This window comes from Chiloscyllium plagiosum, unplaced genomic scaffold (assembly GCF_037043375.1).
Source record: "Chiloscyllium plagiosum isolate Xiang-an unplaced genomic scaffold, Cpla_swu_hap1 HiC_scaffold_39, whole genome shotgun sequence".
Taxonomy (NCBI): Eukaryota; Metazoa; Chordata; class Chondrichthyes; order Orectolobiformes; family Hemiscylliidae; genus Chiloscyllium; species Chiloscyllium plagiosum.
The window spans coordinates 22,459,066-22,473,285 of record NW_028270177.1 but is presented as its reverse complement, the minus strand read 5'-3'; the positions used below and the strand labels follow the sequence as shown (position 1 = coordinate 22,473,285).

Below are 14,220 nucleotides of genomic sequence, written 5' to 3'. Positions count from 1 at the left end.
TGAAGCATGTTTTTCACTAAGTCAAACTAATGTGTGGAAACATATTACCAAAAACAGTGTCTAATGAACAGGGATTATAAACACAGGATTTGAACTTTCATTGTGGGTTAATACAGCTGTACAATCCATCAGCTCATCAAAAATACCTGAGGGAAGACTTTCAGACAGACATATTAGTAATCACTAATTGATATCCTGCAATGGAATCACTTTTTCCTAGCCATGTGATCAAATGATATATGATTTGTTTAAAATAGTAATTTGACTTTACAAGAAAACTTATTTTAGAATTTTCTCATCCTTGGAGACATTTTGAACTGTGACACAATTGCTTTGCAGCTTGTTGCATGCTGAGGTGATTGTCACTGTGCCTCACTTGTCAACATGCAATACCCAGGAATATCTTCATGTTCAGGGACCACTGGGAGAAAAGTTAAAGTTCAACTTATGGCCCAGGCTGATGTTGGCTGTTTCAGGCAGTAGGTAGTACACCTCACCCAATCCTCCTGAGTCCAGGAGAGGTATTCAGACAGAGTTCCTGATCCTGCAGATGATCTGTGAGCGTTTTTAGATGTGAAGAGCATCAAGCACACTCGGAGTGATCAATAGAGTCGTTGGCTTACTGGGAGGCACTGTTTAGCCACCAGTGGCTATTTGAAAAAGGACTACTGGTGCCTGTGGCAAGTCATTAGCTTGATAAGTAGGCATCAAAACAGTGTTAAACCTGTGGAGGGTGGTAGAAGTCTGCAACTCTCTGCCTGCAAGGGTGATAGATATAGAAAGCCTCATAACATTTAAGATGTATTTAGGTGTGCACTTGTGATGCCAAGGCAATTAAGACTATGAGCCAAATACTGGAAAATTGAAATAGAATGGTTAGGTTTTTGACCAGGCTTTAAAGGAGCTGGTCTTGGATTGGGGTGGACAGAGTTAAAAATCACACAACACCAGGTTATAGTCCAACAGCTTTGTTTGGATGCACCAGCTTTCAAAGCGCTGCTCCTTCATCAGTGGTTGTGGAGTATAAGATCATAGGACACAGAATTTATAGCAAAAGGGTTACAGTGTCATCAAGCTGTAATGATATATTAAACAAATTTAGATTAAGTCTTTCACCTTTTAAAATGGGATATGCTAGTTCCAGTTCTTTAATATATAAATGTCAGAACTCCTTTTAAGTTACATTCTCAAAATAGCTTTAGCTTTTCAAACAATAGGAGCCATCTTAGCTCAGACAATGCCTTAAAGGTGTGAGGTTAAAGTCTGTGTCCCAATGTTGAGTGAGACTGGTTCTATTTTGAAAGCGGGACTTACAGAACCTTACATGGATTTATGCAGTTTTTGAGCAAAATAAATTGTAATTCTCCAAATACAAATTCACCCCATAAACTTATATGTATGCGTATTCAAGAGAGACAGACTGAGTGTCTGCATGTGCATGTGTGTGTGTGAGTGTGAGTGTGAGTGCATGTAAAAGAATGTGTGTATGTGTGCATGTAAGCTTGGTCACGTACATGTGCAAATGTGATGGGTAAAAGCCTGTGAGAGGGTGTATACGTGGGTGTGAGTGCAGGGGGCATGTGTGTGCATATGAGAGAGAACTTGTGTATGAGAGAGGGTCTGCATATGTGTGTGTGAGAGAGAGTGTGTGTAGTGCAGTGGGGTCACCTATAGTGTGGCATGAACCCAAGGTCCCGGTTAAGGCCATCCCCATGGGTACTAAACTTGGCTATCCACCTCTGCTCGGCCACTTCGCATTGTTGCATGTCCTGAAGTCCGCCTTGGAGGATGATCACCCAAAGGTCCGAGACCAAATGTGCTGGACTGCTTTGACCAGTGCCTACTCAATGTGCCTAAGGGCTTTTTACTTTATGACTCCAGAGTTAAGCATGTTTATCTGATTCTTAATGGTGCTAAAAATAATACACAGATATAAGTTTAAGCTATTACATTTTGAAATACAATATCTAGAATTCATAAATATTTATATTAGTGAACAATATTAGAGAGCACAAAAATTAATGAAGAGCTGTTTTGCAAGACTGACTCAATCTCATGTACAGCAATCAAGGTAAAGGCTATTATATCAGTGAGAGACTAAATCAACAATAGTATTATCACTGTAACTATCTAAATAATGATTTAGCACACCATCATCAAATTCCAATTGTTTGCTGTGCTTGGTTTGAATTATATATAAATGATAGAAATTGGATAATTAAGATAATGGATTCATGTTTAAAGAGGAACTGATGGTAAAGTTTGTAACGTGATTTATTTTCATTTATTGTGAAACTGCATGTAAGTTGACAAAAAAAGGCTGAAATTATATTAATCATCATGTTGCCATAATGTGAACCATTATTTCACAATCTGAGCCACAAAGAAATGTTTCATTCCAGTCTCTGATGGAGTGTTTGGACAACTGAAAGGAGATCAACATGTGGTCAGCCCTTAAACTCTTCAGCTCCTGATGCAACAGGAATGGATGATTACTTCTCCTGCAGTAGTAAATATAATCAACCTGTCATTATTGGTAGCTATTATTCCACTAAAACTGACAACAATGTTTGCAGTGATGTACAGAACAACATAGAAAGCCAGAAGTTGACTGTGATTCCAGGCTTCCCCAGAGGGTTTGTGGTTGGGGCAACCCTCAAATTACAATGAAAGGAAACAAATTTAACTGATGAGAACTTGCTTTTTTTTTGTTAGAGTTGCTGTGAAAACAGCTGGAAAAAAATTTGCAGCTTGTTCAATGTGGTATAACTGGGCTTTTAAGTGGTATAGTAACTTTATAATTACTTCTGAATACCCACAGGAATTTAAGAATAAAAGATTAACTGAAGGTAAGGAAGTGTTGGGTACTTGGTATGAGAGTGATGGCAAACCATGGATATGTTGACTGAAGGTCATTGTCAGAAGTTTACTGTAACAAACTGCAAACATGGCCAAATTCAATGTTTTCAAAGTTGGGAGGAAGAAGTAAGATGGGGAAAGGATAGGAACCATTGTAAAAATCCACAGGGTAAATAATTGGAATGATCGATGGTGGATAAATGTGAAATGTTGTATTTTAGAAGGAAACGGATACAATAAGAACTTTCTTTATGTTCTTTAGTTGTTGTATCTCTAAGTTCCAGCAATGAATGTTAAATGAGGGGAGTGTTTCTCTTTTTGTTAGTTCACAGAATAATTAGCATGTAGGAGGAGGCTATACAGGATACCATTCAGTATTGAGGAAAGTTCATTTTACCTGGAATCTACCATTAATCTTAGCTTGTCTAGTGATACTGACTGTGGTGTAACTCTTGCTCATTATAGAAATATTATTTAATGCATTCCCATCACAACATCACAATTCACAGGAAAACTGAGAAATTTAGGAGAACACCCAATCTTAACCTGCCACTACTGCTAATGCATCAAGCATTTTTGCTGCTGATGTCAGCAATAGTAATTTTAGTTCTTATGTAGTGATCAACATTTGAAATGATCGATGGAACAGTGAAAGTCAAGTCCTTTGACTCTTCAACCAAATGTCTCTCTCAAATTCTTCTATTATTTTAACATTGACGTTGACCTGTAAACCTCAGCAGTTTTAAGTCAGAGAGACAGGAATTTAAAACAACAAAATGAGCTTTTGTGAATTAACATCATTCCATGCAGAAAGACTGAGGCTGGAATAAAAACGAGTCAGACAGACTGCAAGGAAAAAATAGAAAGTAGCAGTAAAAAGAATAGAAAATAGCAGAAGGTAAAAGCAAGACTCTCAACGCGGGCACCGAGAGGAAGAAGCAGAAGCTGTTCATTCAGTCCAAGTTTTCATTCCAGTCCATGGTCTGAATAGTGTTTCACCTCGGCCATATCTCAACTACTTGGCTTCCCAGGAGACTACGTTTCCAGCAAAGATTATTCCTGAGATAAAATGTCTGACTTATGTTTTTGCTTTTTCCACTTCCTTATGCTAATAGTGTTACTAAGCCAGACAGAACTGTGGTATCTGGTTCCTCTACTTATAGTCATCAGATGATGGTAAACTACAGAATAAAGGGGCTCATGATTGTTGAACATCCAACTTATGAATGTCTGACTTTCAAACACAAGAGGTATAATTTTAAAGACCCAATATATGAACATTTCTTGTACTTACAAACAGCTGCTTTACATTCTCCAGCATCATGTTCTGACTTGCTAACAAATTAACTTGCGAATGGACTCAAGAACAGAACCCATTTTCAACCCAGAAACAGCCTGTACATCTTTCCAGGGATTATAGTTCGACTATTTTTGGGATGTTCTTGGGATTCTGCATGTTACTGGGTGACTGTATCACAGAAGTTGTAAATGCACATTGCAAATTGCTAACATTAGAAATTAAGCTCTGATTTAGGTAATAATTTACAAGTGGCTCGAGAAATGAGTTGCAGTCAATCCATATTTGGTAAGATTGATTAAAAAAAAAATCAGGTGAGTTGTGTTTCAAATACAACTGCAAATCAAATTATATTACATAAACCTCAGCTGTATTTACTATAAGAAACATTAGGACCGTCTTTGAGAGGCAAGAAGTTACAGAGTTGACTTTCCTTTATTTAGTTGTGAGGCAGCAAGAGTTGGGAAGGGACCATTAGGAACTAATTCCTTTAGGATTGAGCTGTTGTGAAGAAGGTTAGGAAAGAGATGCAGTGTTTTTTTTTGTCAAAATTCATTCCAAGCAGCACCATGACTCGGGACTCTGTACTCCATGAAACATCCATGGCGAAGCACTCAAAGTTAAACATCAACTGCAGCTGAAGGACCATCAACCCATTGAAAGTTACTCTTTGGTATGTCCAAAAATTGTTGGCATTCCAGTGCAAAAGAGCTGTCCATGCTCACTGTTGCAAACTGACACATTCTACGGTCTGCGGCTACATGCTTAGGCCTACAGCTTGAGTTAGCTGTTGCAAAGTCTCATTGGGAAAGAGCCATAGTCTAAGACCTTTTTGGCATTTAACGTCGAGAATCTGTCAGCTGTACAAAACTTTATTCTCCAGGGAATATTTGACACAGCATGGATATTGTAGATATAAACTCTCATTGTAAGAGTATTAAAGCATTACAGAGCTGAAAGCAATTGAAATATACTGCCCTTACAAAATGTCAAATTTGAACTATGTCATGAACTGTCATCATTTTTATGAATAAAGTGATTTGTGATTTGAATTATTTATTGTCACATATATCCAGAAAAACACAGTGGCAAGCGTTTTGTCACCACATCCAGTGCCATTTTGAGTCACAAAAAGAATAAAAAGAAATTACATAAATAGAGATCATTCTCTATGCAAAGGGTCTTCAAACATAGCTCCAGAGCTTTTGCAAGGTCTCTGTAAGGTGTCCCTGGCCTCAAGGACTCCCTGCTCTGGGTGCAGCAACGACAACCTCACCAAGAGTCCATGTTTCAGACATACTGCAGCCAGGAGTCCCCACTCTGGCATTAACTCCGCTGTAGTGATGTGCAGCCACCACCAGAGGCACTATCTCCACTGACGACCATAGATGACAACCTGTCAAGTCCAGGAGTCCATGCTTCAGGACTCCCGCAGCCAGGACTCCCCACTGCAGCACGACCACCACTGCAGCCAAAGATCCACTGAATCCCTGCTCTCGGACTACCGCAGTCAGAAATACTCATTCTGGGCATAGCCAATGCTGCAGCTGGCGACCTGCCAAGCACCGCTGCAGGTGATGACCCGCGGAGTGAAAAAGGAAAGAAAGAGAGAAGTATGTGGCTAGCCTGGAGCGGGTGGGTTCAGGAGTCTGAAAAATATCCGCCGTGCTGATGCCACCAGCTTTGGTTGAAGTGTTTTTGGTGACAGTTTGAATAAAGTGTATTTTTGGGAAAAAATATTAATCTTTTTGAGTGTTCTTATTTAAAGGAGTGGGCACTGATGAAAGACTTCCTCCGACTTAGTCATTAAATCAAACCGCTTCAGTATGACTTGACGCATTAATTCAGCTCCCTTCACACCATCTGTTTCCTCAACTTGTTCCAGCTAACACTTGGAGACTGATCCCATCTTTAAGTAGGCTTCTGGCAAACGCAAATTGAGAAAATGTGAGATTCCGGCTGTTTCAGCTCCTATAGCTCATTAACATGTTCATTATTCTGGAACTCCCTACCTCACTCAACCAACCTCCACCCCAAGGAACTGCAGCTGTTCAAGAAGGCAGCTCGCCATGGCCTTCTCCAGGGAAATTTGGTTTGGGCAATAGATATGCATATCCCATGATTGAATAAAAACAGAATGAAAAACCTGCCCACCATTGCCCCTGGTTATGGCAAGATGCATACGGAGAGTCTGCCCATGGTGCTGGCTACTGCGAAATGGCTGCATTGGAAAAGTTGGGGAGAATTTGGTCAGAATTGAGTACCATCTCAAATTCCAGTTACAGGCACCAACCTGTCCTCCTCAACACTTGCTTCTGGCTGGAATGTAAAACCTGTGATTCCTGACAATGACCTGAACTCTCTGCATGTAAGAGAGTGAAGAAAATAAAACTGGAGGTAGATGGCATTACCTCAAAGCTTAAGGTTTTCTCTGGGTACACTCTCCTCCTAATCCCTGCTCTAAGATTTGGCCTGTTGCATCAAGCAGATTCAAGGCTTGATACGCGCCCGTACATGTCATTTGTCCTGCAAGCAGAAAGAAAATGTGAGCCACATGCTTAAAAAGCAAAGCAATATAAAAGTTTATTGCACAAAAGGAGACCTTCAGCTCACTGGGTCCATGTAAGCCCCAGTATCTCACTGCCTTCCTCCCATAGATCTGTATCCTTCTCTGACAAACGTAACCACTTTAAGGTCTCAAATTTGATATTGGTATAATGTGGACTGTCTCTTTGTGACCATAAAGCCTTGTAGTTATAAATAAGTGCACCCTGAGGTATATTAGGCAAATACTACACCCAGTAGCAAATTAGAGTGTATTTTGTGTTACTACAGAAATAACCCTGTAACCAACAGAAAATGAGTATCATTCCTGAAGGAATGTCTGTTGTGATAGAAAGGTAAGACAACAGTTGGCTGAACTTCATTTATATGTGAGTGTGTGGGCATGGGAATATGTGTGTGTATGTGTCTGAGACTGCAGTTCATGGAATGACACTGACAGAAATACGCTGGATGCAATAGGTCCCTGTTGTAATAAAATGTAAGAGTGCCGGGAAAACCTAATTTAAGAATATATATTTAATGAATGAAGTACAAATCTAAATTAGATATCAATGAGAAGAATATGAGATTTATTTGGACTAATCCCTTGTGAAGGATACTAGAAATAAGAACGAGTAATTTTCAAAACAGAGAGAAAAACTCCAGATTCTCTAAATATGAAACTAAGACAGAAAATGAAGGAAATACACAGCAGGTTTGGAAGTATATGTGGAGACAGAAATATTTAGGCAATGACAGTCGTTAGAACTGTTCTCCTGTGGAAGTTCCACCATTTTCTGTTTTTATCTAAAATTCCCAGGATCCACATATTTTGCTTTCCTAGAAAACAACTAATGTCAGCCTCTGCAACAGTGGAAAGTGAGGACTGCAGATGCTGAAGATCAGAGTCGAGAGTGTGGTGCGGGAAAAGCACAGCAGATCAGGCAGCATCCGAGGAGCAGGAGAATTGACGGTTCGGGCATAAGTCATTTATCAGGAATGAGGCTCATGGGCCAAGGGGGTAGCGAGATAAATGAGAGGGGGGTGGGGCTGGGGGCAATGTAACTGGAAATGTGATAGGTAGATGAAGGTGGGGGTAATAGTGATAGGTTGGAGAGGAGGGTGGAGAAGATAGGTGGGAAAATGGACAGGTAGAACAGGTTATGAGGGCAGTGCCAAGTTAGAACGTTGGATCTGGGATAAGGTGGCGGGGAGGGGAAATTAGGAAACTGTTGAAAGTCCACATTGATTCCGTGTGGTTGAAGGGTACCAAGGTGGAAGATGAGGCGTTCCTCCTCCAAGCATCGGGTGGTTGAGGTTTGGCGATGGAGGAGGCCCAACACTTGCATGTCCTTGGCAGAGTGGGAGAGGGAGGTGGAGTTGCTTTGTGTGTTTGTCCCAGAGATGTTCTCTGAAGCGCTTTGCGTGTAGGCATCCTATCTCTCCAATGTAGAGGAGACCGCATCGGGTGCAACAGTACAGTAAATGACATGTGTGGAAGTTCAGGTAAATCTATAATGAAGACTCCTCTGGAGCCTTGATTGGGGGTGAGAGAGGATGTGTGGGCATAGGTTTCAGGCAGGTTACAAGTGTGGGTGCAAACTTTGCTTTGCAACAGATTCTGAACCTATCTGCTATCTCCTCAGATGCTGACTGGCCTTGGGTGTTTCCGCTAATTTTCTGCATTTGTTTGATGGGAACCCAGCCCATCGGAAATATATTTGTATGAAACCTTTCCTCATTCCTGACTTTTCTTATGATTTCTTCTTTTGAAGCTTTTTTTTAAATGTGTGAATAAAACATGTGACATGGTGCAAGAAGTGAGGTGTAATGAATAGATCTCAAAATTTATACATGATCAATAGGGACTGCTGTGCCATTGCGTGCATAAAGTCAGAGGAGGTGAGGGGAGAGATTTATGGGACCTTATGTTCTCAGCAAAATGAATTTCAGTGTTTTTATTTCCATTCCCAATTGAAAAACATCATTAATTAAAATCACAAAGGGATCAACTCCAGACACAGCACTGCATGGTTTTAAGTTGCTATTAAACGAATCTCCAAACTGTTAACATATTGATTTATAACATCATCCAGTGTACAAGTCCTGCATTATGTACTGCAAGATTAGTTGGTGATCAAAATGAAGGGACTAGAATTTGGACTTGTAATCACTCATAAGGCAGTGCTAAAGAAGCTGAGGACACTCTAAGTAGAATGCATTATGTCTCGAACTGTTGTCTGATGGATCCTTGCCACAGTTCACCTTAGTTAAAAAGTAATCTGTTGGACTTGCTGCCATTATTATCTTTTCTATTAGAAATCTACAGAGCCGACTTGGTCCAATCAGGTTGAGAAAAACCACTTGGTAGTCTGTAAGAAGAGGCCCTTGCCTCAAATGTGATGTAATTTACATTGTTATAATAGATATTGTTACTATACCTATGAGAGAAATCTTGACATTGTCTTATTCCTTCAACCTCCTTATTACACTCACCATCCAGACTTGGAAATATATCACCATTCCTTCAGAATTGCTGGATTAAATCCTGGAGCTTCCTCCATAATGATGTTGTGAGTCTACCAACAGCAAATAGACTACAGTAGTTCAAAAAGGCAGATCATCACCACTTTCTTAAGGGCAGCTGGAGATGAGCAATAAATGCTAGTTCAGCCAACAATTATAACATTCCATAAATAAATGAAAAGTTGCATAGCTGTTCCAGCCACTCAAATCCATAGGACAGTCAGACTGCATGGGTGGGGGGAGGCGTGGAATGATTAGTATGCTCCTTTCCGACTTACTCTCATACAACACTAACCATCTCCAACATGGCCACATGGCACCACTCGTTTAGGGGATTGCTTATGCAGACGCTTTCTGGTGCTGTCATGGCGTCACTCAGCCCACCAGTTATTTGATGGACCTCCATGGTCCAATTTCAAAAATGGAGAATTACTTCACAAATGGAGGATTCACTTCTCACTACAAAAGATCATGCATTCAGGTGCAAGAAGGGCCCAACACTGGTGTTACTTATAGGGCCATCCATCTAACATGCAGGTAGGTCTATATGATTCATCTTAACTTAACGTCAGGAAGTAATGTGGAGTGCTTTTGGGGCACTATGATAAGTTGCTGCAATCATCAGTGAGTGTCAGTGAGCCCTCACAGGAAGCCAGAGACGTTGTGATCTCTCCACACAAAGGTGTAACTGCTATGGTAGTTGTGAGATAGTACCTCTGAGTCTGTAATATCAAAGGGAAATGAAGCAGAGGCTGCCCTGTGCCACCTTGGAGGTGAACTCTTTCAAAATTCTAAACAGTGAAGAAGGCTGTCTGGATGGCCAACCAAAGCATCTAGGACCTTAGCATGTATCTTCAACAGCATTCTGCCCCTTTCAGAGTATTCACCACAAAGCTCTCAGGCAAGGAGTTCAGGACTTTGACTTGATGAGAATGAAGGAACAGTAATCTTGTTCTGAGTCAGGATGGTATCGCTTGGAGGGGAACTTGCAGGTGAAGTGTTTTGCATGCTTTTTTGTCCTTCTAGCTAGTAAGGGTCATGAAATTGAAAGATTTAGTTAAAGGAGTCTTGGTGAGTTGAGCATGTTAAGCCTAAATCATGAATTCACTCACTGCTGACGAGTAACAATGCAATTGTGGAAGTTTGAGAAGAGGTTAGGTCTTGTGAAAATGAATTCTTTGACATTCATGAACTGTGTGAGGTCATTAGGGTTCTAGTGATACTGCTGCTAGGCTCTTGTGACCAACTTCCAAGAATTTTCATAATCCCTTCCTCAGGGTAGCTCTTCAGGGCCTTCTTCCATCCATTCCCTTTTTCATGATCTAAGAACTCTTCTCTTTCCATTTTCACCACTAAACGCCCTTTGCATTGCATCAATGAAACCTGACAATCCTCTCTCTGCTCTTGTGTTTTATTTTTTTCAATCAGAATTACAGCAAAAGCATTTAGCAGTAGCTTCCTCTGATTCAGTGTGGTTTCTTTTTAACAGAGACAGACTACAGATTAATTAGTAAAGTTAGATTGCATGAGATTTAGGGTGTGCTTGCCAATTGGATACATAATTGGCTTAATGGCAGGAGACAGAGAGGTGGTGGAGGGTTGTTTTTCAGACTGGAGGCCTGTCACCAGAGATGTTCCACAGGGACTGGTTCTGGGTCTGGGTCATCTTTTGTTTGTCATTTATATAATTTCCTAAGATTACAAAGGGATCTTGATCAAATGGTTCAATGGGCTGAAAAATGGCAGATGAAGTTCAATCTGGATAAATGCGAGGTATTGCATATTGGTACAACAAACAAGGGTAGGACTTATACAATTAATGGTAATGCCTTGGGTAGTGCTGTAAAACAGAGGGACCCAGGGGTGCAGGTACATAATTCTTTGAAGTTTGTGTCACATACAGACAGGGAGGTTAAAAAGGCATTTAACATGCTTGCCTTCATTGGTAGTGATTTGGAGTTGGGAAGTCATATTGAAGTTGTACAGAACATTGATGAGATCTCTTCAGTATCCATTTCTGATTACCCAGTTATAGGAAGGATATTATTAAGCTAGAGAATGTTCAGAAAAGATTTATCAGGATGGTGCTGGGTATGGAAAGTTTGAATTATAAAGAAAAGCAGGTTAGGGCTGGAACCTTTTTCACTGGAGAGTAGAAGGTTGAGAGGCAATTTTATGGAAGTTTATAAAATAATGAGGGGTATAGATAGGTAGTTGTCTTTTCCCTAGGATGGGGATTTCAAGACTAGGGGGCACATTTTAAGGTGAGAGAAGAGAGATTTTTTAAAAAAAGAGATGGGGCAATTCTTTTTAATATACAGTATGGTTTGCATGTGGAATGAACTTGCTGAGGAAATGGTGCATGTGGTTACAATTACAATCTTTAAAAAACATTTGGGTAAGTATATGAATAGGAAATGTTTGGAGAGGTATTGGCCAGGAGCATGCAGGTGGGACTAATTTAGTTTGGGATTATGTTTGGCGTGGACTGGCCAGACCAAAGGATCTGCTTCCATGCTGTATAACTCTATAAGAGCAAACCATTAGCGCTGTTTGTGAACTCAGCCCTGCCCCCTGCTGAGGAGTCAGACAAACAGCCATGTGAGCCCCAATATGACAGATGTTGCAATCATTTAGATGAGAAGGCAGCACAAAATAGTTGCTGCCTACCTCATTGGCAATGGGCACTGGCGGGCTGCCAATTGCATTCTCCTCAACCAATAAATGTTGTGGACCACTTTCAGTCTCCAAAGATACATCTGTGTCATTCTGTTGGCAGTGGTGATGTTATTGGAATGCAATTATTGACTAGAAGAAGTTGATAACAAATGGGCTTCAGGAGTGCGGCAAACCAGAGGTAAACCATCCACCAAACCTCCCTGGCATAATGAACATATTGCAACTGTGATTCCTGTTTAAAGCTGGTAGGAATGATGTTACTACCAGTGGGCAGGGATTAAGGTTAACAATGGGAAGAGATCAGGTGCCACAACCGATCCACAACATTGATGGCCGATGAGGAAGTAAAGATGGGAAGGAAAGGTTTGGGGGCTGTCAAAAAGTCTTCAGTTGGGAGGTAAAGACTTTATTAATAGGGGCAGAGAATACAACAGCATGGAGACTAACTTGAACTTGTACATGATACTTGTTGAAGCTGGAGTATTGTGTACAGTTCGGGGTGCCACGTTATAGGAAAAATTGGGCAGAGTGCAGAACCAGTTTACAAGAATGGTTGCAGGAATGAGAAACTTTAGTTGTTAGGATAGAACGAAGAAGTTAGGGCAGTTCTTTTTGCAGAGAAGAAGCCTGAAACGAGATTTGATCGAGGTCTTCAAAATCTTGAGCAAGCTGGATAGAGTAGATAGGGAGAAATTGTTCATGCTCATAAAAGAAGAATGAACAAGATGGCACATATTTAAAGTGATGTGCAAGCGAAAGAAGGGTGAGGTGAGAGAAAACCTTTCCACACAGCGAGGTGTTAAGATATGGAATGCGCTACCTGGAAATGTAATGGAGGCAAGTTCAATTGAGGGATTAAAGAGGATATTGGATGATTACTTGGAAAGAAATGGTGTGCAGGGATATGAGGGAAAGACAGGAGATTGGCACTAGCAAATACAATTGGTGCGGCCTGACAGGGCTAATGGCCTTCTTTCGTACCAGAACAATTCTGCGATTCCAAACAATTTCAGAGTTTTCTTCCATCAGCCAAATGGTTCTGATAGTTCTCATTTCTGAAAGCTGGAATCAAGCTCTCTGCTGTATTCCAGCACCCGATAGCTTTTGCAATCCTTTCGCAATGTGTTCCTACTTGAACCCAAGCGAGTCACAGTCACCTGAGCAGTTTGTTCACGACCTTCAGGTATAAAAAAAAATTAACTGACATCCCATATCACTGGCATCCCTTAGCTTCAGACTATCACCACCGACAGAGCTTTGGGAAAAATAGCAAACTGATTTAATATAATTGCAGCCAGGTTTGATTAACCAGTAAAGTAAGTGGGGGTTGATTTGCCTATTTTTTTTCTCTTGCAGTAGTTAAAGGGGTGTAACTTGCAGTCTTTAAAAGAGAAAAGGCCTTAAATGCTGAACATGAAACACTGGACAAAAGTATTACTTCTCTTCTTCATTCATGGCACCCTGAATGCTGAAAATGCCAGAGTCACAGGAGAAGGTAAGGGCACGGAGCCATGTTTCTACTCACGGTGATTTGGGCAATTGCAAATAGTCATGGAGTAACTGCATTGCAAAGTGAATGCCACATAGTTGATTCCCTTTGGTGGAGTGTCTGTGAAACACAACTCGGAAGTTATCAGTGACCATTACAGTTGCTGCATGCATTTTCTAACTGTGTCTGGTATTAGTGGGGGACACAGATAGTGGTTTGGAGTAGCATGATAACTGAACAATTCCTTATATTCTTTTGCTCATGCAGACCATTGTTCTGATAATGGATCTTGAAAGGTATTTTACCATAAAATATTTAATGGAGTTCCAGCACAATATAAAGGAGACAGTTGAATTCAGTTATATTTGCAATGTGTGTATGAATGTACTGATTGCGTTGTTTAATGGTGCAGAAACAGAATTAATAGTGAATAATATATAACCAGAGATTTCATTACTATTTCTCCCATTTTCAGAAAACACTTCTGCCTCGATATAAAAATGTTGTCCATCTATGTTATTTCTTTCCCAATCATCAGGGCTCCTGCAAACATGAATACATTATGTTAAGCGAGTGGGCAAAGATCTGGCAAGTGGAGTGTAATGTTGATAATGTTGATCATTTTGGCAGAAAAAATAAAGAAACATATTAGCTAAATTATGAGAGGCTGCAAGGGTCTGGAATGTAGAGATACCTGTTGACCTAGTGTATGAACTATAGAAGGTTAGTATGCAGATACAGCAAATAATCAGGAAAGCTAATAGAATTCCTGTAACAGGAATTGAATGCATGAGTGGTGAGCTCTTGCTTCAGTTATACAAGGCAT

At 40.5% G+C, this 14,220-nt stretch overlaps 1 protein-coding gene across 1 annotated transcript in view; it reads left to right on the top strand.

Annotated features, from left to right (window-relative positions):
* Positions 1-13,115: 13,115 nt before the first annotated feature.
* lipca (lipase, hepatic a) overlaps positions 13,116-14,220 on the top strand; it is an 87,924-nt gene continuing 86,819 nt past the window's right edge. The window contains exon 1 of the mRNA XM_043677450.2: positions 13,116-13,400. Coding sequence (XP_043533385.2) covers positions 13,310-13,400 — 91 coding nt within the window. The 5' untranslated portion in view covers positions 13,116-13,309. The remainder of the gene's footprint in view (positions 13,401-14,220) is intronic.